Source organism: Oncorhynchus mykiss, chromosome 17 (assembly GCF_057628025.1).
Source record: "Oncorhynchus mykiss isolate SJ-2025 chromosome 17, ASM5762802v1, whole genome shotgun sequence".
NCBI classification, from domain to species: Eukaryota; Metazoa; Chordata; class Actinopteri; order Salmoniformes; family Salmonidae; genus Oncorhynchus; species Oncorhynchus mykiss.
Window position 1 is genome coordinate 2648448 of NC_143038.1, and position 27256 is coordinate 2675703.

Genomic DNA, 27256 nt, shown 5'->3' on the forward strand with positions numbered 1-27256 from the left:
ATCAATGATCTAACATGTCAAACCACAGATTATCCATTATATTGACCAGATACTCAATTGGCCGCTCTAACAATGAAAATAAATGTCTTCAAAATGGACGGGATCAGTTGGGACCCATTCTAGCTAATGTGTTTGGACACACCTACTCATTCCAGGGTATTCTTTATTTTTACATTGTAGAATAACACTTTTCTGGCTACTACATGATTCCATGTGTTATTTCACAGTTTTTTTTGTCTTTACTATTATTCCACAATGTAGAAAATAGTAAATAAAGAAAAACACTTGAATATGGTCCAAACTAGGTGTCCAAACTTTTGATTGGTACGGTCTATCTATATATCTACACACACGTATGTAGCAGCATTGTATAGATAGATAACTATATTGATGACTTTTTCCAATGCTACTTTTAACTTATCCAATCACAGCTGTGAAACACAGGAGGGACTTACATGGTCTCCATGTTTGCAGCAGACACGATCACAGTTCAATAGAAAATGCTGGTGGCGAGTGATTGATCCGTTTGATTAACTCCAATAGTGTTTTTTTCTCAAATTTGCCAGGATGTTACCTGTCCTACTTATATCAGTAGACTCAGAACAACCTAAGCATTACAAAATGTACATTAGATCAAATAAGCAACACGCCGCAAATAAGCCATTACATTTTTTGTTAACCAAATTCGACACTCATTGACCTCCACACAAAAACTACTAGCTTGGCGAGCGAAAAAACACCACCTGATGGAGAAAACAGATTTTGGGCCGTTATCCCTCTCGCATCGCCTCTTCCTCTCTGCTCAAGCTGATTCCATGTTAGGCTGTGGATTCGTTCCTCCCTTTTACTTGATTGATTAATTAAAGGTCACTAATTAGTAAGGAACTCGCCCCACCTGGTAGTCTGGGTCTTAAACAACAAAAACAGCAGACAATAGGCCCTTCATGGAATGAGTGACACCCCTGTAGTAGTAGAACAGGACAGAGAATATGTATGGAGGTTAATCAGAATTGTGGAAAAAAGCTGTGAATAAAACAATATTGCATGTATATGGGACTATATTTAAATGTAAAATGTACACCACAATGGATGTTTTTAATTTATGTCATATGGTTTTTGAAGAATGATTAACTGATTGTTGTAAGTTGCAAATAAACTCTTCTAGCTATAGTACATACAGTGGGGTATGGTAGGCCAGGCTCTAGAACCACAATGAGGAAGTGCATTCAGTGGCTATTGGCTAAGAGTAGAAACTAAAGCATTGCATTCCTTCAAAGCATTTGGGTCATTGGCTCACAATTCATGAGCCATGATCGGCATCTTAATGTTAGTGATGAACATCCCTGGTATTTTAAAGTGATGCTCAAGATGAGCATAGTCTTTCTAGGGATTTAAAATGTAACCACTGCCAGTCAGGTCAACTATAGGATTTAGTCTATATTCAATACAGAACTAAAGGTAATAAATAACAAGTTGGCTCGCAGCATGAAAACATGTGAGGGGATCGGTCGCCATGTGGAGAAGAAGCCTAAACACAGTAGACCTGGATTCAATAACTACTTGATACCTTTCAAATACTTTGAGCGTTTGCTTTAGGCTGCCTGGAGTTTGAGTTTGCACTTTTGGGACCTTTCTATTGTTTGCATTGCAACAGGCAAGATTAATCAAGCACAGATAAAAGTATGACATTTTTTCAAATAGTATTTAAACCCAGGTCTGAAAAAAAGTGGTCAGTATGACACTTTACTCCAAAATAAAAGTAATTTATTCTTACAAACAACCAGATACAAGCCTTTTACCGAAACCTTCCAATGAAACAGCAATTAACACATTTCCATTGCTCTTTCACATAAAAATGCAAGTTACTGTCAACTTGTTTTTTTACCACACTGCTGGTTAATATAATAACAGTTAAAACATAACAGTGATTCAAATTAAAATTGAAAATAAAAATGTAAAGAAAACAAGTCTTTGAAATAAGAACAGATTCTCCGTTTACATTCACATTCAACCTCGGGTGGCTTGACAACAGAAAAAGTGTCAAAAAGAAACAGGAAAAAAAAGAAAGAAACTTGAACAAAACAAGAAGTCTATGACCCAAGACAGCATCATCCTGAAAGCACTATTATTATTATTTCCTTTTTGTAATCCCTATACAGAACTCAACTACTTGTTAGACACATGTAGGTTACATTTACCACATGGTAAATAAAGAAATAGATAGTCTGGTCTATGAAATAATGTGATGGTGAAAATGACTTGAGGGTTTAGGATTCATCAATATTAGATCAATATAATGAAAGTAGAGAAAGACATGAGGGTCTTCTTTTCCTCTGGGGGAAGGCTTTAGAGGGTTGGTGGGGGGCTTGAGAGAGGGATGTGTGTGTGGTACCCCCTATTTGTACTGATAGTTCATGTTTCCGTATGCCGTGGGGTAGGAGGTCTGCTGGGTCTGGGGAGTAGCAGCCGCCCCATAGCCCTGGGAGGAGGCGTTCCCATACATGCTGAAGCTCGATTGGTTGCCGTAGCCTACGGACCAATGAAACATCAATAAGAACAAGACATTAAATAATCAACCAATCAGATGCTCTACTAACACTCTTTAAACCATTATTAAGACCACATTTGGATATCAAGTGACTAAAGACAGAACCAATATCAGAAATAATACCAGATAAAAATCTATATATTAGTATACACACACACATACAGTGCCTTCAGAAAGTATTCCCACTCCTTGACCTTTTTCACATGTTGTTGTGTTACAGCCTGAATCTAAAATCGAATAAACGTGAATTTGTTTGTCACTGGCCTATACACAATACCCCATAATGTCAAAGTGGAATTATGTTTTTAGAAATGTAAACATTTGAAAAGCTGAAATGTCTTGAGCTAATAAGTATTCAACCCCTTCGTTATGACAAGGCTAAATTACATTCCAGTATTTAATAAGTTGCATGGACTCACTCTGTGTGCAATAATGGTGTTTAACATGATTTTTGAATGACTTCCTCATCTCTGTACCCCACACATCATTATTATCATCTGTAAGAACACTTTCTGAAGGCACTGTTACATCGAGCAGTTACCGGTATATGAATGCGTGTATGAGTGTGTGTGGCGGTAGGGGCCTCCTTTGGCCCCTTATATAGATTTCCACTCACCAAATCCCCACTCACCGTAACTGTACATTTGGCCCCCGGTGACAGAGCTGGGGTAGGCTGTACTGTACATAGAGTAGTCCACCTGTTGTTGCTGGGTCTGTTGGGCTTGAGACTGAGCTGCAGTCAGCAGACTCTTCTTATCCCCTCCGTAGCCATAACTATAGGGGCTCTGCTGGTCCAGGGGAGGGGGCACCGACTGGTAGTCACCCAGGGAAGATGCACCGACCTGGGCTTGGGCGGTCATGGCGGCCGAGGTGGCGGAGGCGGTTATGGCCGGTGTGGTGTAGGATGATTCGGGGTAGAAGGTGCCGTAGCCGGTGGTGTTGCCGCTGGCATCTGCCTCTGTGGAGGCGTCACCGGTGGAGGCGGTTGTTGTGGAAGCAGCCTCTGTTGCACCCATACTGTACAGATTGTCTGAGGGAGAGATGGACAATGACGTTACGATAGTGTGATTGGTGAAAGGAGGACATTTAGTATTGGTTGGAGGGAACACTTAGCAAATGCTTTGAAGGGGATATCTGTATAGTGATAGTGTATAGTGATCTCAGCCAAACAACTTCAAATAGGAAGTAAAAATACTGTTTATTTTCCTTTGAATTAGTCTTATTATACACTGCTCAAAAAAATAAAGGGAACACTTAAACAACACAATGTAACTCCAAGTCAATCCCACTTCTGTGAAATCAAACTGTCCACTTAGGAAGCAACACTGATTGATAATAAATTTCACATGCTGTTGTGAAAATGGAATAGACAACAGGAAATTATAGGCAAATAGCAAGACACCCCCAATAAAGGAGTGGTTCTGCAGGTGGTGACCACAGACCACTTCTCAGTTCCTATGCTTCCTGGCTGATGTTTTGGTCACTTTTGAATGCTGGCGGTGCTTTCACTCTAGTTTTAACATGAGACGGAGTCTACAACCCACACAAGTGGCTCAGGTTGTGCAGCTCATCCAGGATGGCACATCAATGCGAGCTGTGGCAAGAAGGTTTGCTGTGTCTGTCAGCGTAATGTCCAGAGCACGGAGGCGCTACCATTAGACAGGCCAGTACATCAGGAGACGTGGAGGAGGCCGTAGGAGGGCAACAACCCAGCAGCAGGACCGCTACCTCCACCTTTGTGCAAGGAGGAGCAGGAGGAGCACTGCCAGAGCCCTGCAAAATGACCTCCAGCAGGCCACAAATGTGCATATGTCTGCTCAAACGGTCAGAAACAGACTCCATGAGGGTGGTATGAGGGCCCAACGTCCACAGGTGGGGGTTGTGCTTACAGCCCAACACCGTGCAGGACATTTGGCATTTGCCAGAGAACACCAAGTTTGGCAAGATTCGCCACTGGCGCCCTGTGCTCTTCACAGATGAAAGCAGGTTCACACTGAGCACATGTGACAGACGTGACAGAGTCTGGAGACGCCGTGGAGAACGTTTTGCTGCCTATAACATCCTCCAGCATGACCTGTTTGGCGGTGGGTCAGTCATGATGTGGGGTGGCATTTCTTTGGGTGCTCGCCAGAGGTAGCCTGACTGCCATTAGGTACCGAGATGTGATCCTCAGACCCCTTGTGAGACCATATGCTGGTGTGGTTGGCCCTGGGTTCCTCCTAATGCAAGACAATGCTAGACCTCATGTGGCTGGAGTGTGTCAGCAGTTCCTGTAAGAGGAAGGCATTGATGCTATGGATTGTCCCGCCCGTTCCCCAGACCTGAATCCAATTGAGCACATCTGGGACATCATGTCTCGCTCCATCCACCAACGCCACGTTGCACCACAGACTGTCCAGGAGTTGGCGGATGCTTTAGTCCAGGTCTGGGAGGAGATCCCTCAGGAGACCATCCCCCACCTCATCAGGAGCATGCCCAGTCATTATAGGGAGGTCATACAGGCACGTGGAGGCCACACACACTACTGAGCCTCATTTTGACTTATTTTAAGGACATTACATCAAAGTTGGATCAGCCTGTAGTGTGGTTTTCCACTTTAATTTTGAGTGTGACTCCAAATCCAGACCTCCATGGGTTGATACATTTGATTTCCATTGATAATTTGTGTGATTTTGTTGTCAGCACATTCAACTATGTAAAGAAAAAAATATTTAATAAGAATATTTCATTCATTCAGATCTAGGATGTGTTATTTTAGTGTTTTAGTGTATTTTTTTGAGCAGTGTACACTATTATTATTATTATGACAAATGCTCAACATTGTGTTGCAGCCCAGCCCCAGCATTTAAGTCAACATGATGGAGAGAGATGCTAGGGTTTAAATAAGAGAAGCAATGTGTAAGTGTTAAGACTCAACTTAGAGGCCAAGGAGGACAGAAAGCAAAGCTACCAGTCAGGGCCCCCTTATCCCACTTCTGGGGCCCCATTCCTCCCTTCTTTGAAGTAGGCCTAATCACTAATTCAATCATTACACATGATTATACAGGTGATGCAAGGGGGGCACATGGCTATCTAATTCATGGATTTCTAGTGATTATACTTGAAGGAAGGAAGTACTTTTGAAGGAATTCAAATGGGTACCAGTGACTCAATAGAATATAGTGGCTATAGAATAGATAAGGCTAAATAGATAAGTTACCAAACACAAATGAACACACCTAACCTATCACTCATTAGTTCCCTTGACAACAGTGTGGAGAGAAGACACTTACGATAACCAGAGCCAGCACTGCTTCCATAACGGTAGCTTGCTGTTAACAAGAAAAGAGATATACATTTATTACCTTAACGCAAAGGAGCCCAAAAGAGTTGGACGATTTCCTAACAAGCTCTCTAGAACAGTCCGACTATAGGCTTATTGTCTAATCATAAACTTATTTACTAAATAATCTAAAATAAGCCATATTTGAATGATTTTCTGATAAGAGCATGTTCTCACAGAGATGAGGTTAAAGGCCTTAAGGCCCGTCTAGATCTTGAGACAGACAGTCCAAGTGAAGCGTCCTACTTTGGTTGTAGCTGCTGCCAGTTGTAGGCTTTCCTCGACCCCTGCCTCGCCCGCGGCCCCGGTTGTTAGGCTCCGTGTCAGTTGGAATGCCTCGAATAGTGCCAAAGCCTGGGATATGCTGTTGAGGGAGGGTCAGAGGTCACTAAAGAGTTCCTAATCATGGTGTGTGTGGATTAATTCATGGCTATTCCTAGTCATGATTCTATAGTATTGTGAGGTGCATTACAGTGTGTGTACGAAAGATAAACTCAGCAAAAAAAGAAACATCCCTTTTTCAGGACCCTGTCTTTCAAAGATATTTGGATTTTTACAAACTAACTTCACAGATCTTCATTGTAAAGGCTTTAAACACTGTTTCCCATGCTTGTTCAATGAACCATAAACAATTAATGAACATGCATCTGTGGAATGGTTGTTAAGACACTAACAGACGGAAATTAAGGTCACAGTTATGAAAACTTAGGACACTAAAGAGGCCTTTCTACTGACTCTGAAAAACACCCACAGAAAGATGCCCAGGGTCCCTGCTCATCTGTGTGAACGTGCCTTAGGCATACTGCAAGGAGGCATGAGGACTGCAGATGTGGCCAGGGCAATAAATTGTAATGTCCGTACTGTGAGACACCTAAGACAGCACGGACAGCTGATCAACCTCGCAGTGGCAGACCATGTGTAACAACACCTGCACAGGATCGGTACATCCGAACAGCACACCTGCGGGACAGATACAGGATGGCAACAACAACTGCCCGAGGAACGCACAATCCCTCCATCAGTGCTCTGACTGTCTGCAATAGGCTGAGAGAAGCTGAACTGAGGGCTTGTAGGCCTGTTGTAAGGCAGGTCCTCACCAGACATCACCGGCAACAACGTCGCCTATGGGCACAAATCCACCGTCGCTGGATCAGACAGGACTGGCAAAAAGTGCTCTTCAGTGACGAGTCCCGGTTTTGTCTCACCCGGGGAGATGGTCGGATTCGTGTTAATCATCGAAGGAATGAGCGTTACACCTAGGCCTACACTCAGGAGCAGGATCGATTTGGAGGTGGAGGGTCCGTAATGGTCTGGGGCGGTGTGTCACAGCATCATCGGACTGAGCTGGTTGTCATTGCAGGCAGACATCCTCCTCCCTCATGTGGTACCCTTCCTGCAGGCTCATCCTGACATGACCCTCTAGCATGACAATGCCAACAGCCATACAGCTCGTTCTGTGCGTGATTTTCCTGCAAGACAGGAAGGTCAGTGTTCTGCCAAGGCCAGCGAAGAGCCCAGATCTCAATCCCATTGAGCACATCTGGGACCTGTTGGATCGGAGGGAGAGGGCTAGGGCCATTCCCCGCAGAAATGTCCGGGAACTTGCAGGTGCCTTGGTGGAAGAGTGGGGTAACATCTCACAACAAGAACTGGCAAATCTGGTGCAGTCCATTAGGAGATGCACTGCAGTACTTAATGCAGCTGGTGGCCACACCAGATACTGAATGTTACTTTTGATTTTGACCCCCCCCTTTGTTCAGGGACACATTACTCCATTTCTGTTAGTCACATGCCTGTGGAACTTGTTCAGTTTATATCTCAGTTGTTGAATCTTATGTTCATACAAATATTTACATGTTAAGTTTGCTGAAAATAAACGCAGTTGACAGTGAGAGGACATTTATTTTTTTGCTGAGTTTATATAATGTCTTACCATGGAAGTGTATGTGACTGGTTTCTTCTTCTTGGGGTCAGAGTGAGGGTTATAGTAGGGCCCCGCCCCCTCTGGGAAAAGTTTGTCCAAAGCAGCTAAGGCTGCGTAGGCTTTGGCCTCCTTCTTGTTGGAGCCTCGACCTTTGAACTTCTGTCCATCTACCTCCACCTGTGAGTGGCAGAGGTGGTAACAAAGAGACATGCTGGTTACTGTGTTTCCACATCCTGCTCTGTCAACTACATCTGGGCCCATATTCATAAAGCGTCTCAGAGTGGTAGTGCTGATCTAAGATCGTAATGAATAAGATTCTACATAAACATGGGGGACCTGATCCTAGATCACTATTTCTACTCTGAGATGCTTTGTTGATACAAGCCCCGACCTTACTGGTTATTCATCTACTGTAGTTTCCAAATCCTTGCGCAATGAATCAATAGAATTGTCCCAAGCGTGCAAACCCCGCCCCTCTGCCACTGACTGACCTCCATGACGAAGCACTTGTCATGGCTGCCCCCGGTCTCAGCAGAGAGCTCGTACTTCAGGCTGCGTCTCTTCTCGTTCAGCTCCATCACTGGGTTCTTCCCGTGCTTAGTGAGGATGGGACCGTTCTGATAGTATGGAAGACATAGCAGAACAGTCAAGTCCAATGAACATCATCAACAACAACTCTATTGCAACATAACTGCTTTATGAAAGTATACTGTGAGATTCTGGCATTTAAGACCTTGTTCTACGTACCCAGAGGCAGATAAACTCACGGATACCATTTTTATGTTGTTACATGCAGTAGGAAGGAAGGAAGTGGTGGTTTCACAAGCTAATGCTAACTATCGTTAGCGCAATGACTGGAAGTCTACAGGTACAGTAGCAATGCTTTGTGCTGCTTTATGAAAGTATATTAAGTCAACGATTTAAAAAAGTAACAGGGAAAAGCCAGAGAACATAGAGAATGACTACCTCGTCAGATGCCATGGACGCATCACTTGCTGTAGGTGTGGATGGTACGTTGGCTCCTCCCTCTTCGCCTGGTTCAATCTTCACATCCGCCCCAGTGGGCAGGCCCAACTTCTGCAGGACCTGAGACGGACAGAGAGAGAGAGGACTTGGTGGACGGCAGCCATTATAAAACAGAGTCAATACAGACGACAAGGCATTCAATGCAAAATCAGTGGATTACATTCTTGGAGAACAACGACATAACACTTTGATGAAAGCAAGCGAAGGTTACAGAGAGAGGAGAAACACTACTCTTTCTTTCAAAGAGAGTAACATTTGATTCCAGGGACCATCTTGTGTTGTACCAGTTAACCATCATCTTAAAGGGATAGTGCGAGATGTGTCTAGTTACCCAGATACCATTTCTACGTGCAGTATGAAGGAACTTGCAGGTAGATTTGCACGCTAATGCTAACTAGTGTTAGCGCAATGACTGGAAGTCTATTGGTACAGCTAGCATGTTTTCGCCTAGGCATACAACCCCTTACCTTGGCAGCTAGGTGGAGTTTGGCGGTGCGTTTGGACGGCCCTGAGGCCTCGTATGTATCGCCGTCCACGTCTACAGACATGGTGAACACCGGGAAGTGCACTGGACCGCTCTGACCCGTCAGACGGTACTGCAGACCAGGCTTGTGCTGGTTGAGACGCATCAGGGCGTTCATGGCCATAGGAGAGTCCCCGGGCTTCTCTTCTGTGGCTGGGGGAAGGGAGGGTGACAGAAAGAGAGACCGGGAGGGATAGTGAGAAAGAAATAGATGGGGGAGAAAGAGGGAGAGAGCATATCAGAACAGGAACAAATGTAACCTCCTCAGAAAGAGCCTCAATGGTAGAATAGCTATGAAATATCCCATTCGAAGACCACTTCGGATACATACACGACTTCCTAGGAAATTTTGGATATTTCTGGAACTTCTGAGACTTCCTCTTCTTGCTGTCATCTCCCCCTTTGTCCGCGGCATCATGAGGTCTCTTGGGAGGGTAGGTGGAACTGGCCAGGATCTGAGCTGGTAGGGACATTGAAAAGGAACAAGGTTCAGGAAAAGTTCAAATTCACAACACATCAAGACTACTACTAGACAGCTAATATGAAAGTCACATTTGAGAAGCATGGGACAGGCCAGGAAGATTGCCAAAAACTGAGGAGATACTAACAACCGTAGTTTCTGAGACCTGGTCCTATGGTCCTCCTTGGTTCCCTGGCAGGCAGGGAATCCATCCCTAGCACCTTGTACAGCTGTCCGAACGCAGACAACCTTAGGGCATGCTGACAGGGAAAAGCAAACATAGAACACAGTCAATCACAAAAGGAAGCACATGGGAGAGATTAACACAATTGATATTTGATATTCTACCTGGGGCGTGTTAAGGACGCAACATAACAGAACTTTCAGCGAAAAAAATCTTGTGTAGAACAGATATTATCGTTTTTCAAGTAGAGTAGGGAATCATGTCAGCTCTGTTTGTTACAATTCTACCTGGAACATTATAGGCATAAATATTTCACCTAACCGAATAAAACTAAAGCCTGTTTTACCTGGGCACTCTGTGTAATGTCCTCACGTTGCTGAGTGTCCAGGTGGCTGATGGCGTCCACCTTCTCCTTCTCACAAGGGTCCTTGATACCCGGACCGTCTTTGAACAACAGAAGAACATTTGAATTAGTTTAATTTGGTGGACGTCATTTCTATATTGTTCTGAGAGGTGTTCTGCAAGGCTAAGCTCTATTTTCTCTATTTACCCAATACAGGTCTTTAGGGATAAAAGACTTACCAGCCATCAGGATTCCAGACGCCAAGCACTCGAGAACTCTGCGGAAAGACTCTCCTGCTCCCATTGGCCGATCGCATGTTCCAATGGCCTTCTCACACAGCAGCTCTAAAGGCTTGACAGAACAGAGAGAGAACAGTAGATAATGAATCTAGTTCAGACCTGGATCCCACCGCTGCCACCCAATGTAATAATTTATTGTATGACATGTATATCATTATAGTCAATATTACATGTATTAGAGTAGTTTGACTTGACTCACCCATCCTCTGAGTGGAGCCCAGGTGGGGACGCGGTTACACAGGTCTCTCATGATACGGATCACGATGGCGGCCGACTTCAGGTCGTTGACCTTCGCCTGAGAGAGACAAGCACGGGCCGAGCGGAGTCAAAAAGGGTGCGATATCCAACAACCTACCTACCTACCTAGAGCACTGGCAAATCAAATAAATAAAAGGGGTGCAATATTCCAGTAGCCTCGCGAGCCGCATGATCCCGCGAGCTTACATGATGCAGGCAGCTCACGAGGCTAATATTCCTGGACAGCACAAAGGAAAAGCCTGATACGAGTCGAATTGAACCAGTTGTGTAAGTACTGAGTCATCAGGAATATTGCACCCAGAGGTAGCATAGGAAGGTTAGTGCAGTATTCCTCCAATATACCATTGGAGCCAAACACTTAATTAGGAGGGAAAGGGGATACCTAGTCAGCTGCACAACTTAATGTATTCAAACGAAATGTGCATTTAACCCAACCCCTCTAAACGAGCGATGGTTACATAGTGTGTAGGGACCCTTAAAAACAACGTAGCTACAATATCAGTTGTACTAGCAAATAACAGCAATATAGTTCCAAGGAAGACAGAATGAAATCATAGAAAACAATGAGGCATTGTGAGAGCATACAAACTCACAACTCATTATGGGACAAGGCAGAATAAAAAGGCACATTTGAACACTTTATTTGACAAGTAAAGACGGGATGCAAACCTGGAACCACTTGGCGTGGCGGAGAGATGCCAAGGCAGTTAGGCATTTCTGCCTGTCCAGAACGTCCGCCGGCGCATCGCTGTCGACCGTTAGCTTTTCTATTGGTCGATGGGTGGGATAAGAAGACAAGGTACGGTTTGACCAAGGGGGGTTTCTGTCTCGAGGCTTGGGGAGGAGGTAGCTTTTCCCAAGGCAGGACAATGACTTCTACATCTGCATTGCTTGCTGTTTGGGGTTTTAGACTGGGTTTCTGTACAGCACTTTGTGACATCGGCTGGTGTAAAAAGGGCTTTATGAATAAATTTGATTGAAGGGGACTCCCCGCATTTATAGAGAATGGATTTACCCACCCACCCACCCTGTAGCAAAAAACTCTATGCTAGGTCTAAGTGATGAGAGTGTACTCTAGCCATCAGATTCACAGTGGGTACCAGAGCATAATATTTCTCAATATAAGGTTTTGCTGGGGGGATTTCTTAGTCTTAATCAAGCCTAGTCTTAGTACCCCTTAACTGGGTCATGCTGCTCTGCACCTTTCCGAGACAGAATGAGAGGCCAGTTGGTCAAAGGTCCAGCGTCCCTAAAAACTGACACACTAGAAGGCTTAGTAAGAGAGAATCAATCAGGTTTGGAATTACTGTACAAGGCAGTTGGAATCAGAATGCATTTGTGGTCGGCTCGGTACTGCAGCAAAACTGATAACTGCTTGGCTTCAGCTTGGCTTCCCCCAGCAACCAAATCTGGCCTTGATCCAAGACAAGGCCATTCTCTTGGAGGACGTAGCTACTAAAGCGGATTGAACTCAAAATGCCCTTTTCCTGACTTTTAATTAGATCACATTCATCCCCTTTGCCTCTCTCACATACACCCCCATGCATCACACATATTGCTCTCTCACATACACTTTCCCTTCCATATCCTTTCCTCAACCAGGCAGGTCAAAGGAAGGATCCAAAAACATTACCTGTCATGCCGATCAGTTTTGCTGCAATACGAGCCTCACGTTACACTGTTCTGCATTAAAAACACATGCAATCAAATCTATATCCGCGCAATGGCTGGCATTCTCAGAAAAGCCTTCATTTCTTAACTTGAACAATACAATTAACTGTAAATTAAGTCGTACATTACTGTTATTAAAATCACCAAAAACATTATTACACAATGCATTATTAACGACTAAAAGAGGCATTGTATCGATGAAGATTTTCGCCGTTTTGTTACATAATTACAGCGAATAGAAGAACTCCAGTGAAGAACCAATCAGATTGTTTGTTCACTGGCATCGGTTCTAAAGCAGCCACTGTGCAGGTTCCACTAATCTCTATATTGACTGATCAGTTATTTAAATGGTGTCTCAGTGTATGGATCAGTAGGGAGCTGCACGGTAACATGCTTTAAGTGAATAGTAACACATAGATTATCAGCTGTTGCTGTAGCTGATCTGAAGTTGCCTGCTGTTAAGTGCAGTCCAGCGCTGCCTACATTCAGCAAAGCACTATGTTGTGGAACATTGCAGATAGAAGTATCACACATAATATCTATTGGTGCACATATCTATCACAAATAGATCTCTACATCATATTTCTATCCGAGACGTCCCACAACGCTGTGCCCTGAACACAGCCGTGGTTGTGCTGGGTAGTCCCAGCCTCCTGGCCAGGTTGGAGGCTGGTCCCTGGGGGGGGTCATACCTCCAGGTGGTTCCTCCAGGGGGGTGGTAGCTCCGGCACCCTCTGGCTCAGCCTCCATGCGGATCATGGGGGAGGTCAGGTGAATGGTTAGGGTCAGGACGGGCTCCTTGATGCTCTTGATCACAATCTCCGCCTCCTCTGGAATCTGGGTGACCTCATACTTGTCCTCTGTGACGAGCTTTAGTAGAGTTGGAATGATGGGAAAATAAATCAGTTAGGATTTTGGCTTACAGTACAGAAAGAGAGACAATATTAGCATAGAGGCAGCACCTTTCACAACCAAAAATACCTTTTAAATATAGGTCCTATTGCAACTCTCTCGGTCCCTCTCATACTCTCACTTCAAAATTACCAAAGAGAGACAACGTTAACATCATCGAAGGATATCGGTCTCCATTGAGAAAGTGGTCTTCTGAGTGCAATGGGACTTCCTGGTTGAGTAAAGGTTCAACAAAATAGATACACTACCTCAATCTGGGTGGAGAGGTTCTCAGCCACCTTCTTGAGCAGGGTGACGGTGGGTTTCTCAGTGCAGAGCAGCACCAGCTCCAGGTCCATGTCTCCCTTCAGCAGCAGGCCCTTGGCCACCAGGCCCACCCTCATCACCCCACGCAGGATACGCTCTGGGGGGGGAGCCACCTCGCTGGGACAGGGGAGGGAGAACCAAGGAAATGCTTATTCAGAGACAAATGCAATAAGTAATTCTACAAGATATGAAGAAGCACACATATCCAGGATTAGATATACTGTTATCCTTCACTTTCTTTCTCTCGCTCTCTAAAAATGCATCTTGTCTTCCTATATTGAAGTATTCATGACATTTTAGACTTTTAGCAGACGCTCTTATCCAGAATGACTTACAGGAGCAATTAGGGTTAAGTGCCTTGCTCAAGAGCACCAACAGATTTTTCACCTAGTCAGCTTGGGGATTCGAACCAGCGACCTTTCGGTTACTGACGAAACGCTCTTAACCACTAAGCTACCTGCAGCCTAAGAGTCACATATCTTAATTGCTTGGATTAGTGAAAGTAATAGGATGTTAATCCTGCTCTCAGCTATCCAATCATGTATCAATCTGTGCTTAACTCAAGGAAATGATGAAGGAAGCGTTTCCAAACAAATCAAATCAAACTTTGTCACATGCGCCAAATACAACAAGTGTAGACTTTAACGTGAAATGCTTACTTACAAGCCCAACAGTGCAGTTCAAGAAGAGTTAAGAAAATATTTAGTAGACTAAAGTAAAAAGTAATAATAAAAAGTAACACAATAACAAGGCTATATACAGGGGGCACTGGTACCAAGTCAGTGTGCGGGTGTACAAGTTAGTTGAGGTAATTTGTACACATAGGTGGGGGTGAAGTGACTATGCACAGATAATAAACAGCAGTGTACAAAAGGGGGGAGGGGGTAGAAGCTGTTGAGGAGCCTTTTGGTCCTAGACTTGGTGCTCCGGTACCGCTTGCCATGCGATAGCAGAGAGAACAGTCTATGACTTGGATGAATGGAGTCTCTGACAATTTTATGGGCTTTCCTCTGACACCGCCTGGCATAGGTCCTACAGTACCAGGGTCTTTGGTCAGTCTTTCTTACCTCTCCTCTGCCCCCTCCACAGGTACAGGCGCCACACCGACTCCGGCCTCCACATCCAGCAGGTCGGAGACGGTCTTGAGGGCACACTCCACGTGGGAGATGACTGTCTGCACCGCCTCCAGCTCCTCAGACGATGGATACACCGCCGCGTGCTTCGCCATCATGTGGCGGTCGTCGCTCACGAAGATACGCATGGGAGGCGTGCGCACCGGAGGGGCCTGGAAGAGAGAAGGTAAGATGGAAAAGGGTACGCGAGATGTGGGTCGTGGTCAGTTGGGCACACAGTAAGAAAACTGAAATCTATGTTCTTATTGTAATAAATCAACCGTGCGTCTTGCCTTTTTGAATGCCCAGCCATCTTTAGACAGCTGTTCGTTCCACAGCACAAAATTCTAAAACAGGCTAGTTTTGTCTCCTCTAGTCTCTCCTTATATTGGCTGTTAGTTGTGAAGCAGGCTTATTTTACTTTAATGCTTTTGGGTAAAGTTCATTAACTTTAAATAAAACATTGTGGTATTAAAACAGTTATGTTATTTTCATAGCAGTCTTCATCCATAATCGTCGGTTACACAGTCATACAGTTACCGAGCCAGCCCTAAGCACTGCTTTCATTTGTTCCAATGGAATAGGATGTGTGTGAATGATTTGGAAAACCAGTATGACTAGTAAGTACAAATAGACCGAGGGGAAAAACTGACTGGAAAATTATAGTTACTGTATCATCTACAACTTCTGCAATTACATGCCTCTTAGCAAGAGGGGAAATAAAATATTTTATTAATGGCCATCATGTTGGAAACAAATCATAGGACCATTTGTCCAACATATCAAAGTAGGTGCAATTGGCTGCTCGTGTTGGCCTATAAACAGTATGCACCGCAGAGGAGGCTGGTGAGGGGAGGACGGCTCATAGTAATGGCTAGAACAGAGTTAATGGTATTAAACACATCAAACAGTTTCCAAGTGCTGGATACCATCCCATTCACTCCATTCCAGCCATTATAATGAACCAGCCTCCTGTGCTGTACAGGTGAATTCAAGTAGAATTCAACACAACACCTAGGGATAATTCTGATTCTCCAATCCTTGTGTTCATTCGGAGGTGACAGGCATTAGCCCGGGCTACATTCACACACACAGGGAATTTGTATCGACGTGGAAACGGTCGAGGTGGAAGTTTGAACCTCAGTTTGGGGTCGGTTCTCCTCGATCTCCTGTATGGCGGCGATGTACTCATCGTACTGCCTCAGCTCCTCCTCGTAACAGAGACAGTCATACCAGTAGCGTAGCTCCTCATATCTGGGAGGGGAGAGAGACAAAGTAGTTAGAATAGAAACCAATTACAGTACTAAGTTTACCTCTGTAGATTCAACATCGACCAATTTTGGCAGAGATTAGTGCAACATTTGGAGAGAATTGAAATGCCCTGTGTGTAGAAATACTACATTGTAGTTGTCATAATGTAACATTATTATAACCAGGTGGAGTAAGAGTAAAAGTCATGGATGAGAGAAGGCACTGCTCTTCAGTCAGTGTCCCTTGCATTTCCCCCCACTAATGGTAAAAGGAAAATGCCACCCAGAAACTCTTCGTCTGTTGTTGATTTAGTCCCAAAATATTTTTTGCATGTCAGAAATATAGTTTTCCAGACATATAACTTTCAAAATACATAAATACAGCCGGTATGATGGAAAAGGGTACGTGAGATGTGGGTCGTGGTCAGTTGGGCACACAGTAAGAAAACTATTTATAAAGGAAAACTGAAATCTATGTTCTTATTGTAATAAATCAACTGTGCGTCTTGCCTTTTTGAATGCCCAGCCATCTTTAGACAGCTTTTTGCACCATATAATGCAAATCCATCATACTGGCTATATTTTTGTATTTTGAATGTTTTTGTCTGGAAAACTCTATATTTCTGACATGCATAATACTTTGGGACTATATCAACAATGGACTAATGAAACAAATAGCCAAATATAGTTTTAGGTGGAGTTTTCCTTTAAGGTTAGGATTGGGATGTGGACCCTAGAGCTGTACCTCATTGAAACTTCACCCGGGAGCGATACAGTACCTGTCAAAGTCGTGTGGTAGCAGGCGATGGCCTCGCTGTATCAGGCTGTCCCAGTACAGGAGCTCTTCATAGGCCTGGCGTTCGTCCCAGACTGCATCTGGCACTGGCTCTGCTGCCATAGCCATGAGCTTGTCTTTTAACTGCCACCTGTGTGACACCTGCTGTAGCCATGGTAACAGAAACATTGAAAATCACTCTCTCTACAATGCACCACCTCATGATAAACACATGGCAAAGAAAACTATATACAGTTTGTATAAGAACATTTGGTGAAACTTTAGTGTGACGTACGGCAGGCTTATACACCACGTGACATCCCTGCGGTAACTACCTTGCTAACATTCGTAAACATACCAGGCAGTTGCACAAAAACGTGCAGGTAATATATACAATTTAAAAATCGAAGTGTAGGTAAACTATGCTAACTAACTGTTTGTTTACCACCAAATGTGTAAGCAGCTGTCCATACAGCTTTTGGTAATTTGGTTTTAAAACTAAATTAAACACGCTGCAAACCAATTGGGCTAACATAATTTGTTTTCAACCTTCGGTGCCGACGCCATTTTTATGGCAAGATAGCTAGCATGATACTACCAGATCAGAGACCGTACCAGATGCTGTGGTTAGCAAGGTAAGCTACAACATTTTTGACGTTTAATTCAGCACATAACTGCAATTAAATGCATCGCTAGCAGAACGTTTGTGTTCATTTACAAACACTAAAGCAACAACCTTTTCTATATCGTTAAAAACACTCACCTGAGAAGGAAGGAGGCACTGTAATTGGGCTGTTTGCGCTGTTTGGGGGCGTGGAGCTGCGCGGTGTCGCGCAATAATGACGATGTTTTTTTTTTTTTTTACCTTGTTTTGGTTCTTCAACTCATCCAGTGGGTGGCGGCAATACACCTTTAGTGGTTGTAGTCCGCCATTGTCCCACAAATGAAGAATCCAGCAACACCAGGTGCATATGAAATGTTCTGGACAGTCCTGAATTTGGCCACCTCATTCTCTTAGCTTCATGGTTCCCACCACAATTGCAACATGTCACATTTTTCTCACTTTTAAAACACATGATATGATCTTTTCCACAACTTGGACATCTCGGCTTCTCCCTTCTGCAAACACTTGAAACGTGACCAAAAGCTTTACAATGGCCACACTCCATTGGTCTTGGGATAAATGCTCTGACTCTGTAGTTTATATACCCCAACTGCACTTGAGTAGGGAGAGTCTCCATATCAACAAATAAAGGAACAGATAAACTCTTCACTTTTTCACCATTCATCACACAATTCATCCGATGTGCATCAATCACCCCAGGAATATTTTGAATCTCTTCAAAATCAACTTCTCACGAGATGCCAACTATAACCCCCTTGAGGGGTGCCCGATTCCGAAGAGACACACACGACACTTCAAACTTATCAAATTGGGTGAGACGCAACACACGTTCCTTCTGATCTGCAGAAGCACAACAAATCTAAACAACAGCTAGGTGTTATTTGAGATATCTAAACTGGTGAAGATACAGTTGAATTCTGAAGTTTACATACACCTTAGCCAAATACATTTAAACTGAGTTTTTCACAATTCCTGACATTTAATCCTAGTAACAATTACCTGTCTTAGGTCAGTTAGGATCACCACTTTATTTTATGAATGTGAAATGTCAGAATTAAGTAGAGAGAAGGATTTATTTCAGATTTTCTTTCTTTCATCACATTTCCAGTGGGTCAGAAGTTTACATACACTCAATTAGTATTTGCTAGCATTGCCTTTAAATTGTTTAACTTGGGTCAAATGTTTCGGGTAGCCTTCCACAAGCTTCCCACAATAAATTTGGTGAATTTTGGCCCATTCCTCCTGACAGAGCTGGTGTAACTGAGTCAGGTTTGTAGGCCTTCTTGCTCAGACACACTTTTTTTAGTTCTGCCCACAAATTTTCTATGGGATTGAGGTCAGGGTTTTGTGATGGTCACTCCAATACCTTGACTTTGTTGTCCTTAAGCCATTTTGCCACAAATTTGGAAGTATGTTTGGGGTCAATATCCATTTGGAAGACCCATTTGCAACCAAGCTTTAACTTCCTGACTGATGTCTTGAGATGTTGCTTCAATATATCCACATGATTTTCCTCCCTCATGATGCCATCTATTTTGTGGAGTGCACCAGACCCTCCTGCAGCAAAGCACCCCCACAACATGATGCTGCCACCGCCGTGCTTCACAGTTGGGATGGTGTTCTTCTGCTTGCAAGCCTCCCCCTTTTTCCTTCAAACATAACTATGGTCATTATGGCCAAACAGTTCTATTTTGTTTCATCAGACAAGAGGACATTTCTCCAAAAAGTACAATCTTTGTCCCCATGTGCAGTTGCAAATTGTAGCCTGGCTTTTTTTATGGCGGTTTAGGAGCAGTGGCTTCTTCCTTGCTGAGCGGCCTGTCAGGTTATGTCGATATAAGACTATTTTTTACTGTGGATATAGATACTTTTGTACCTGTTTCCTCCAGCATCTTCACAAGGTCCTTTGCTGTTGTTCTGTGATTGATTTGCACTTTTCGCACCAAAGTACGTTCATCTCTAGGAGAGAGAACGTGTCTCCTTCCTGAGCAGTATGACGGCTGCGTGGTCCCATGGTGTTTATACTTGCATCCTATTGGTTGCACAGATGAATGTGGTACCTTCAGGCGTTTGGAAATTGCTCCCTCAGATCAACCAGACTTGTGGAGGTCTACAATTTTTTTCTGAGGTCTTGGCTGATTTCTTTTGATTTTCCCATGATGTCAAGCAAAGAGGCACTGAGTTTGAAGGTAGGCCTTGAAATACCTCCACAGGTACACCTCCAATTGACTCAAATTATGTCACTTAGCCCATCAAAAGCTTCTAAAGCCATGACATAATTTTCTGGAATTTTCCAAGCTATTTAAAGGCACAATCAACTTAGTGTATGTAAACTTCTGACCCACTAGAATTGTGATACAGTGAATTATAAGTGAAATATTCTGTCTGTAAACAATTGTTGGAAAAATGACTTGTGTCATGCACAAAGTAAATGTCCTAACTGACTTGCCAAAACTATAGTTTGTTAACAAAACATTTGTGGAGTGGTTGAAAAACTAGTTTTAATGACTTCAACCTAAGTGTATATAAACTTTCGACTTCAATTGTACATACGTGGCTACCACAATTTTATTCAGTGTGGCTTGGAGTCAAACATTTTATAGGAAAGAACTATGAGTGTTATTTATTGACTGCCATGGTCGATATAATTTGCTATTTAATTTACTGACTCTAAACCAGCATTCCTTTCTTGCTCTTGTCCCATGGGAATCACATTTCGAGCATAGTTTCCAGCATCTTATCATTTGAATGAAAAAAAAGACCAAGTCAGACAGAATATATGAATTGTAGACAAGACTGCGGGGCCCTGAGAAATAAATAAATCAAGTGTTGGACTTAGAACTGAACAGGGATGTTTTATGAGGTGTTATCATGACCCTCAGTCCTGGTTTGCTGGGTTGGCTTGTGTTGTTGCATGTGTTTTGGGAATTTGGTGTTTTGCTGACTTTGGCCTTTCTCCAAACGTATGATTTAAAAGCTGTGTCAAATATACAGTTATGTGAGAGGAAAGTTTTCAGAGAACTACGTAGGCGGTAAGCAGGCTGCAGCATTTATCTTCAGTTTCCTATCAAACAAAATTCACTTGAGCATAATAGTCACTGTTTACTAGAATGGACCCAGTTACACCATTTCATTTCTTTGCATCGTGTGTTTTTCCACCGTATATTCAGGATACTGTACACCGTTTGAACATACTGTATTATTGTAATACTGTATTTAATACCTTGGCGGAGAGGAGAAAAAAAAGGACAACAACGGTATCTAATTCAGTCAAAACATTCTTCTTTATTTCATCACCTTCAATTACTTTCCATAACTTCTTTACACGTCCCCAGAGAATTGAGGAAAAGCAATAAATATTTAGAACTTGTTCAATATTTGACATGAAGTAGCATTTGTATACATCAGAAGCTCAGGAAAAAATCGTAGTTCTCCCTTTACTTAACAAGCAATCTCAATCTTAGCATAACATTTACATAGCATACAACTCCGTTTTTTTTGGAGTCGTTCTGGAATCGTTAGACATCGATGATGTTAAAATGTAATTGTTAAACCTTAACCAACAGACTTCAGAATAATCAAATGTAACATTCCACAAATGAGATCCAATATGTTGAATGAATTGTGATATTCTTCTGTGCTACATTCTATTCATGAAGATATGTAGCTAGGCTTTGAACTTCTGATCTCTCAGATAGCTGCACATCTTCATAAGCTTCAAGCCTTTGACCTACTCACTATGCGAGTGTGTTTCTCAACTCTCCATCTGTGGGGTATTGTGTTTCCCAACTCTCCGTCTGTGGGGTATTGTGTTTCCCAACTCTCCGTCTGTGGGGTATTGTGTTTCCCAACTCTCCGTCTGTGGAGTAGTGTGCTTCCCAACTCTCCATCTGTGGGGTATTGTGTTTCTCAACTTTCCATCTGTGGGGTATTGTGTTTCTCAATTCTCGGTCTGTGGGATAAGGCAGACTGACTGGTCCAAAAGACCGTTTCTCGGACACCAGGTATGTCCGTACTTAATTCCTAGTTTTAATTTAAGAGATATCCAAAGGAGGATGATCTTAGCTTGCCAGTCACTGTGATAAAGAAGATTGAGAGATACTGCCATGGCTGAAGAACATGTAATCCTCATTTTTCAGAGCATCGTATCCTTCACTATACGGGATAACAGAAATGTCCTCTTTTTCTGTCGGTGACCACCACAAGTACCAAGGACCACGCTCGCTGCATGATGAGTAACCTTGCCTGAGACCTAAAGAGTTGCTTTGGCTCCCTGGTCAATACTAGGCTTTAGCTTAGCGGGCTAATGCAGTCTTCTTCTGGCATTCACTTGAACACCGTCGGTCACACAGTCATATCCTGTTGACTGTATTCTTCTCCAAGCTTTTACTCTGAAAGGGGTTCCACTCCCAGCGTAGCAGCACACTCCCCTTCAAATCGGCCTGGCGCTTGGTTATGATCTCATATCCTGTTAACGGGACTGTTCTCCGAGCTCTTGCTCTGAAACGAGTTCCCCTCCCAGCGTCGGAGCACACTCCCATTCAAATCGGCCTGGCGCTTGGTGATGAGGTAGATCTTGCGGAGGACGGCCCGACGTAGCAGTATATAGACCCAGGGGTCCAGGATCTGGTTCCAGGAAGCCAGCCTCACGCCCATCAAATTCAACGTCTCGTAGGTGGCCATGTCAGCTTTATCAATGGAGCCCCTATAGGAGCGCATCACCGACATGAGCCCGAAGATCTGGGGCATAAGAGAAGAGATATAATTGTTCATTGTTGTACTTTGATCCCGAAGCATCATGCAACCTATTTTTTTTGATGGGGCATTGATGGCCTAATTCGATTTCTTTCAAATAATTATGCGTAAAATAAACTATCCTGTGTATTTTCAGTGTACAAATGGATCAAACTGAAGGGGCCTGTGCTGGGGGACTTTTTTCTAGATGTGTAGCGGGCGTAGGGAATAGTTGTTGGGTGACTTTTTTCTAGATGTGTAGCGGGCGTAGGGAATAGTTGTTGGGTGACTTTTTTCTAGATGTGTAGCGGGCGTAGGGAATAGGCATGGTGTGGTGGATGGAATCAGTGGCATCAGCATCTACACTTGTTCATGTCCTAGATTGTCCCACTCACCAGCAGAGGGCTCCAGCAGATACAGGACGTGACCATGATGCCCACCAGCTGCACCACCATCTCTATATCATGGCTCTTGGCCACTGAGCGGTGGCTGTGGGACGATGAGTAGCCCGATGGCCTCCGTCTCAGCCTGGCCAGAACCAGGGTCAGCCCGCTGATGGTGTTACACACTAGGGCCACCCCCAGCGACGTCAGGCCCAGCCCGGAGAAGAGCGTAACAAAGGCTACGTCCGCTTCCTGGGTGTCGTTCGCTAAGACCTTGATGAAGGAGAAGACAGACATTTAGTCGTTGTTGTATATAACTCTGTACTTTATCCTGTCTTATTGTACACTAGTGTTATTTCTATTAAGCTTTTGGTGGTAGTTTTAATGGTGCTAGTTTTACTAAACGTCACATTGTTTAAATTACTGCCATAGAACTTTGAGAATGTTCAACCTAAAGCATTAGGGGAGCTCAGTATCTGGCTGCCAGGGCTGGGGTCAATTCCAATTGAATTAAATCAATAAATAATACATTAAAAAACAGCATCTATTTTTAATTACTTCTTAATAAACGGAGGAGTAGAAGCTATTTATTTCAAATGTTTTTCCATTTCTTCATTTTTTTATTAAAATCACTTTCTGAAGTGACAGCTGTCAATTTTAATTGACCCCAGCCCTGCTGGCTACTGACCTTGATAAAACACCAGCTGTTGGGGTGCTGGTAGGTGTATGACCCCAGCTGGAAACAGGGCAGCAGGGCCACGCAGAGGGCCACCAGCCAGATACCAGAGAGAGACAGCTTGGTACGGGTGGTGGTAACTAAGGAGGAGTGGAGCAGTGGCTGCGTGACACCCAGACAGCGCTCGGCGGCCATCGCACAGCCCAGGAACAGCGGGCACAGACCGAAGAACACCATAGATCCCCCCAGGAACTGGCACATGGGGTCGGTCGAGCCGTTTGAGGAAGCGGCGGCCGCCTCGGGGAACACCCCTCCAGAGAGGTAAAGCCGGAGGACCAGCGCTCCCGGGATGATGTGCCCAAAAAAGTCTGTGAGTACCAGGGAGCTGGCGAAGAGGAGGAAGGTGGCTTTGGAGCGTCGGCGCTGGTGGGAGTAGGCGTTGGCCAGGATGAACAAAGCCACGATGTTGGAGATGACGCCCAGGGTCATGGAGAGAGCGGCTGCAATCGGGCCTCCGGACATAGGTCTGTCCGAGGTGAGGTTCCCCTGGTGAGCCAGACTCTCCATTTCCACCTATACAATATGCAATATGCAATACAACTTTATGTCCAATCACAATCTGAACACAATCTGAACAATCTGAACTGTGTCTTTTTGCTGTCTTATTTTATCCAAACCACCGGACATCACACATACACACACACAGAAGTGACACCAGCCTCCCTCCATTAGCTAGTTCTGGCCCCCGGGACTTTAACCAGTGACCTTCCGGTTACTGTTCCACTTCTCTAATATCTGGCCTACCTACCATCTCCGTGTCCCACTGGCTGAGGTTGGAGAGGGGGTCGAGGGCCCCCGGGGGCCCGGAGAGGTTGTAGTGATTCATGGCTAGCATCACTGGGCTTTGAAGGTCAGGAACCCCATCACTGAGAGAGGCTGGGAAGAGAAGGCGAAAGACAATATGATTATAGTGGTATTTCAGGCTTCAATGACCTGTAAGTAACATGGGGGAATGGGGTCATCGTATAGGTAGCAATATAAATGGAAAACACACACAGTCAATACTAGAATTCAGACTCTCAAGTTTCAGCAACACATGTCTTCTTCCCTATCTAGCTAACTACTAGCTATAACATATCATGACGATGAGGAACTCATGAATGACACCACAGAATCAGATGTGTCCAAATTCACACTGTTCTCTGTCCTATTTAACCCACATAGATAGAATATGGTTTAAAGCCCATTTAAACTTAAACTTGACAAAAAAATAGCTATTTGCACCTCAGAGAACATCTGTACCTTAGATACTGTTTGCATTGACTCTCCACACATCCAACCCTTACACACAAGCACAAACACACAAGCACAAACATACACACACACACACACACACACACACACACACACACACACACACACTTAACACTGCTGTTCTATTATATACCATTTATTCAACTGCGCAACCAAGACACTCTCCACTTTATATTTGTAACACAGTCATACTTGACATAACACATTCATTATCTATACTGTACATTATATTGTGTACATATCAGTTTTACTATGAATACTACCTTCCTCTAATTACTCATTCTTTTTTATTTACTTTTTATTTTGATTGATATTGTACTGCATTGTTGAGCGTCTATCAGGCAAGCATTTCACTTCGACTTTTATACCTGCTGTAAACTGTGTACATGACGAATGATGATTTGACTTTATTTTAAATGTTTATTTGAGGTAATAGCGCCTAACCCCTAACCACAGGTCTAGGATCTGCTCATTCTACCCCAATTCCCAAACATAACTATTAAGGAATCATTAAACAATATCTGATACTGTATCAGCGGTTAGAGACACAAAACAGCTGCTCAATTCACACTAAGGTTGTACAATTGAAAAACAACGCATTTGACACAATAGTTGTGATACAACTGATATTTTTGTGATACAACTGAGAGGTTGTCTGCACACAAATATAGACACAACCATTCTGCAGTATCTCCACACACTGGTGTAATGACTTTTCTGCTGAAAAACTCTCTGTTGTCTCACACAATCTGTTGTACATCAGTCATACGCCACTGACGGCTTAGAACTAAGGGCAAGTTATAACAGTTCCCTGTTGACAAGCGCACAACTATTGAGACACATTCCATGAGCAGCTTCAATCCCTCAGGCTCTATTCTAGATCAGGGAGGCGGCAGGCAACACACGTTCTCGCTCTCTCTCTCTTGACAAAATGGTTTCCTCACATTAACACTTGTCTTTGGGAAGCATGGAAACATGGACATCACATTGAGGCTTTTTAAACCGCCTCAAATGATCTGCGTTCGTTGGTGTAAAAGCAGACTTTCAAGCAATACATCTTAAGCAAAAACACACATTTCTGACAACTCTACACACGTGTTTGTGCTTCAGCCGTGTGTCTATATTGTATTGATGTGGCAGACAGTCTAGAGGCTATGTTTCTAATACAGATCTGTCTGTTTTTTTCACTGGTCTAATGTCACTGATAGAGGTGATATATGCTGCCAAGATTATTCTACCCAACTCATTGAATAACTAGGCTGTTCTATTCTACTCAATTATATTCTATTATTTTCTGTTCTACTATAGTAAAAACAAATCCCAACAGGTCGTTTTGCACCTGTTTACATTCAGTATAAATGCATATATGCGTCATGAATAGACCTACATACTCACTAAACTTGAGGAAAACAGTTCTCCAGGCTCAGCTCACCCTTACTGTAAATGTAACTCAAATAGTTTTTCGTATCAAGACACTGAGGATGAATCAGAAAACATCCAAAGACATTTTCTGGGTTGACCTGTCACCTTTCACTATCATCCTAATCACCCTACTCGATGACTAATGATGACCTTATCACCGAGTCACCCTGTAATTATTATTGAGTTGAAGGTGTGTTTAGCTATTTTGAATATGCACTACCATGCCAAACATACCACTGACATGTCTTTGTGGCTCTGAAACATTCTTAGCATCATTTCTTTGAGGAGGGTCATTTTTTTCCAAAACTGTCCATTTGCTTACCCTTTATTAATACTGTTGCCATACACAAAAAATAAAATAAAAAGCCATAACAATTATGATAAGAAAATATTTCATGAATAATCATTACCATTACAGATAGGGATGAATAATTCCAGTCAATGGTGATGTCCACCCTGTCAACGGAATAGTCCGCGGTGTTTTTTCTAAATCCAGATTGCAGATAGATATAATCCAAAGAAACACATTCACCAAAGTCTTCCTAAACCGAGTGGGGCAGAATAAAAGTACTCTAAAAGAAGAACCATTGTTCCATGATATCTCTTCGGCAGGATGATGACATTGAGTTCATATTCCCCACTGTTCTCGGAAAACAAAAGTTCAACAACTTCCCAACAGAATTGCCTTCACTGCTTTTAAATCCGTTTGATTGGAGTTTCATGACCGGAGAGTGAGCGCGAGGAATATTCCAGCGCTGCGGAAAGGCTGAACCGCAGGTTCTCTGACGCGTGCTTCTCAATAGCGTTTTATATAGCGCAGTGTCCTAATGGATAGGTAGCCCATGGGCGGCCCCGTGAGTCAAGTTTAAGTGATATTATTTTCAGACATAGAAGAACACTTCTTCATGTCATTTGTCCATGTTTACATGTACGTTTTACGATCACTGTTATACTAGGCTACTGTAGCCAATGTGAGTCACATTACTTTTGAATGTCAGTCTGTATATCCATGGTTCCATAACCAGCTGCCAAACATCTATAGTTTAAAACAGAAATATTTAAATGTTTGGTTGTTTTTAAATAGCCATTATTGATTCATTTGATCATTATTGCTCAGTAAAAATGGCATGAACATGTGATCAATAACCCATCATTATAAGAGGTGAAACACTACATGCAGTAGGTTAGA

General features: G+C 43.4%; 2 protein-coding genes across 17 annotated transcripts; both read right to left on the reverse strand.

Moving 5' to 3' along the window:
• Nucleotides 1-1747: 1747 nt before the first annotated feature.
• LOC110485687 (interleukin enhancer-binding factor 3) lies at nucleotides 1748-17763 on the reverse strand. Of its 15 annotated transcripts, none has more exons than XM_090204490.1 (20): nucleotides 17677-17763; nucleotides 16918-17078; nucleotides 16028-16142; nucleotides 14844-15061; nucleotides 13719-13893; nucleotides 13251-13428; nucleotides 11557-11654; nucleotides 10829-10924; nucleotides 10570-10681; nucleotides 10334-10431; nucleotides 9952-10063; nucleotides 9675-9803; nucleotides 9288-9496; nucleotides 8761-8880; nucleotides 8286-8411; nucleotides 7804-7971; nucleotides 6117-6234; nucleotides 5821-5859; nucleotides 3165-3578; nucleotides 1748-2529 (listed from the first exon to the last, which is right to left on the reverse strand). In XM_090204490.1, exons 2-20 carry the CDS (start codon nucleotides 17040-17042, stop codon nucleotides 2396-2398), a joined length of 2784 nt encoding a protein of 927 aa, XP_090060616.1. In that variant the 5' UTR covers nucleotides 17043-17078; nucleotides 17677-17763; the 3' UTR covers nucleotides 1748-2395. The 15 variants fall into 15 exon arrangements, with proteins under 15 accessions (XP_090060616.1, XP_090060614.1, XP_090060612.1 ...); XM_090204488.1 differs by having other exon boundaries at nucleotides 3180-3578; nucleotides 9970-10063; nucleotides 17677-17754; XM_090204486.1 differs by having other exon boundaries at nucleotides 9970-10063; nucleotides 17677-17754.
• A 3040-nt stretch (nucleotides 17764-20803) lies between these two features.
• Nucleotides 20804-27045, reverse strand: LOC118940357 (prostaglandin E2 receptor EP1 subtype). Of its 2 annotated transcripts, none has more exons than XM_036949357.2 (5): nucleotides 26478-27045; nucleotides 24140-24267; nucleotides 23344-23904; nucleotides 22668-22928; nucleotides 20804-22278 (listed from the first exon to the last, which is right to left on the reverse strand). In XM_036949357.2, exons 2-5 carry the CDS (start codon nucleotides 24224-24226, stop codon nucleotides 22000-22002), a joined length of 1188 nt encoding a protein of 395 aa, XP_036805252.1. In that variant the 5' UTR covers nucleotides 24227-24267; nucleotides 26478-27045; the 3' UTR covers nucleotides 20804-21999. The 2 variants fall into 2 exon arrangements, with proteins under 2 accessions (XP_036805252.1, XP_036805253.1); XM_036949358.2 differs by lacking the exon at nucleotides 26478-27045 and adding an exon at nucleotides 26041-26132.
• Nucleotides 27046-27256: the final 211 nt, after the last annotated feature.

Bases quoted from the DNA above. Each gene is read 5' to 3' on its own strand.
- LOC110485687 (XM_090204490.1), bottom strand. From the start codon at position 17,042: ATGGCTATGGCAGCAGAGCCAGTGCCAGATGCAGTCTGGGACGAACGC. The intron at 10,925-11,556 runs GTTTGCATCCCG...TGTCTCTCTCAG, and splicing joins GCCACGCCAAGTGGTTCCAG to GCGAAGGTCAACGACCTGAA. The intron at 10,064-10,333 runs GTAAAACAGGCT...TTTCCCTGTCAG, and splicing joins ACATTACACAGAGTGCCCAG to CATGCCCTAAGGTTGTCTGC.
- LOC118940357 (XM_036949357.2), bottom strand. From the start codon at position 24,226: ATGCTAGCCATGAATCACTACAACCTCTCCGGGCCCCCGGGGGCCCTC. The intron at 23,905-24,139 runs GTAGGTAGGCCA...CATATTGTATAG, and splicing joins GCCAGTGGGACACGGAGATG to GTGGAAATGGAGAGTCTGGC. The intron at 22,279-22,667 runs GTGAGTGGGACA...CTTATGCCCCAG, and splicing joins TCTGCTGGAGCCCTCTGCTG to ATCTTCGGGCTCATGTCGGT.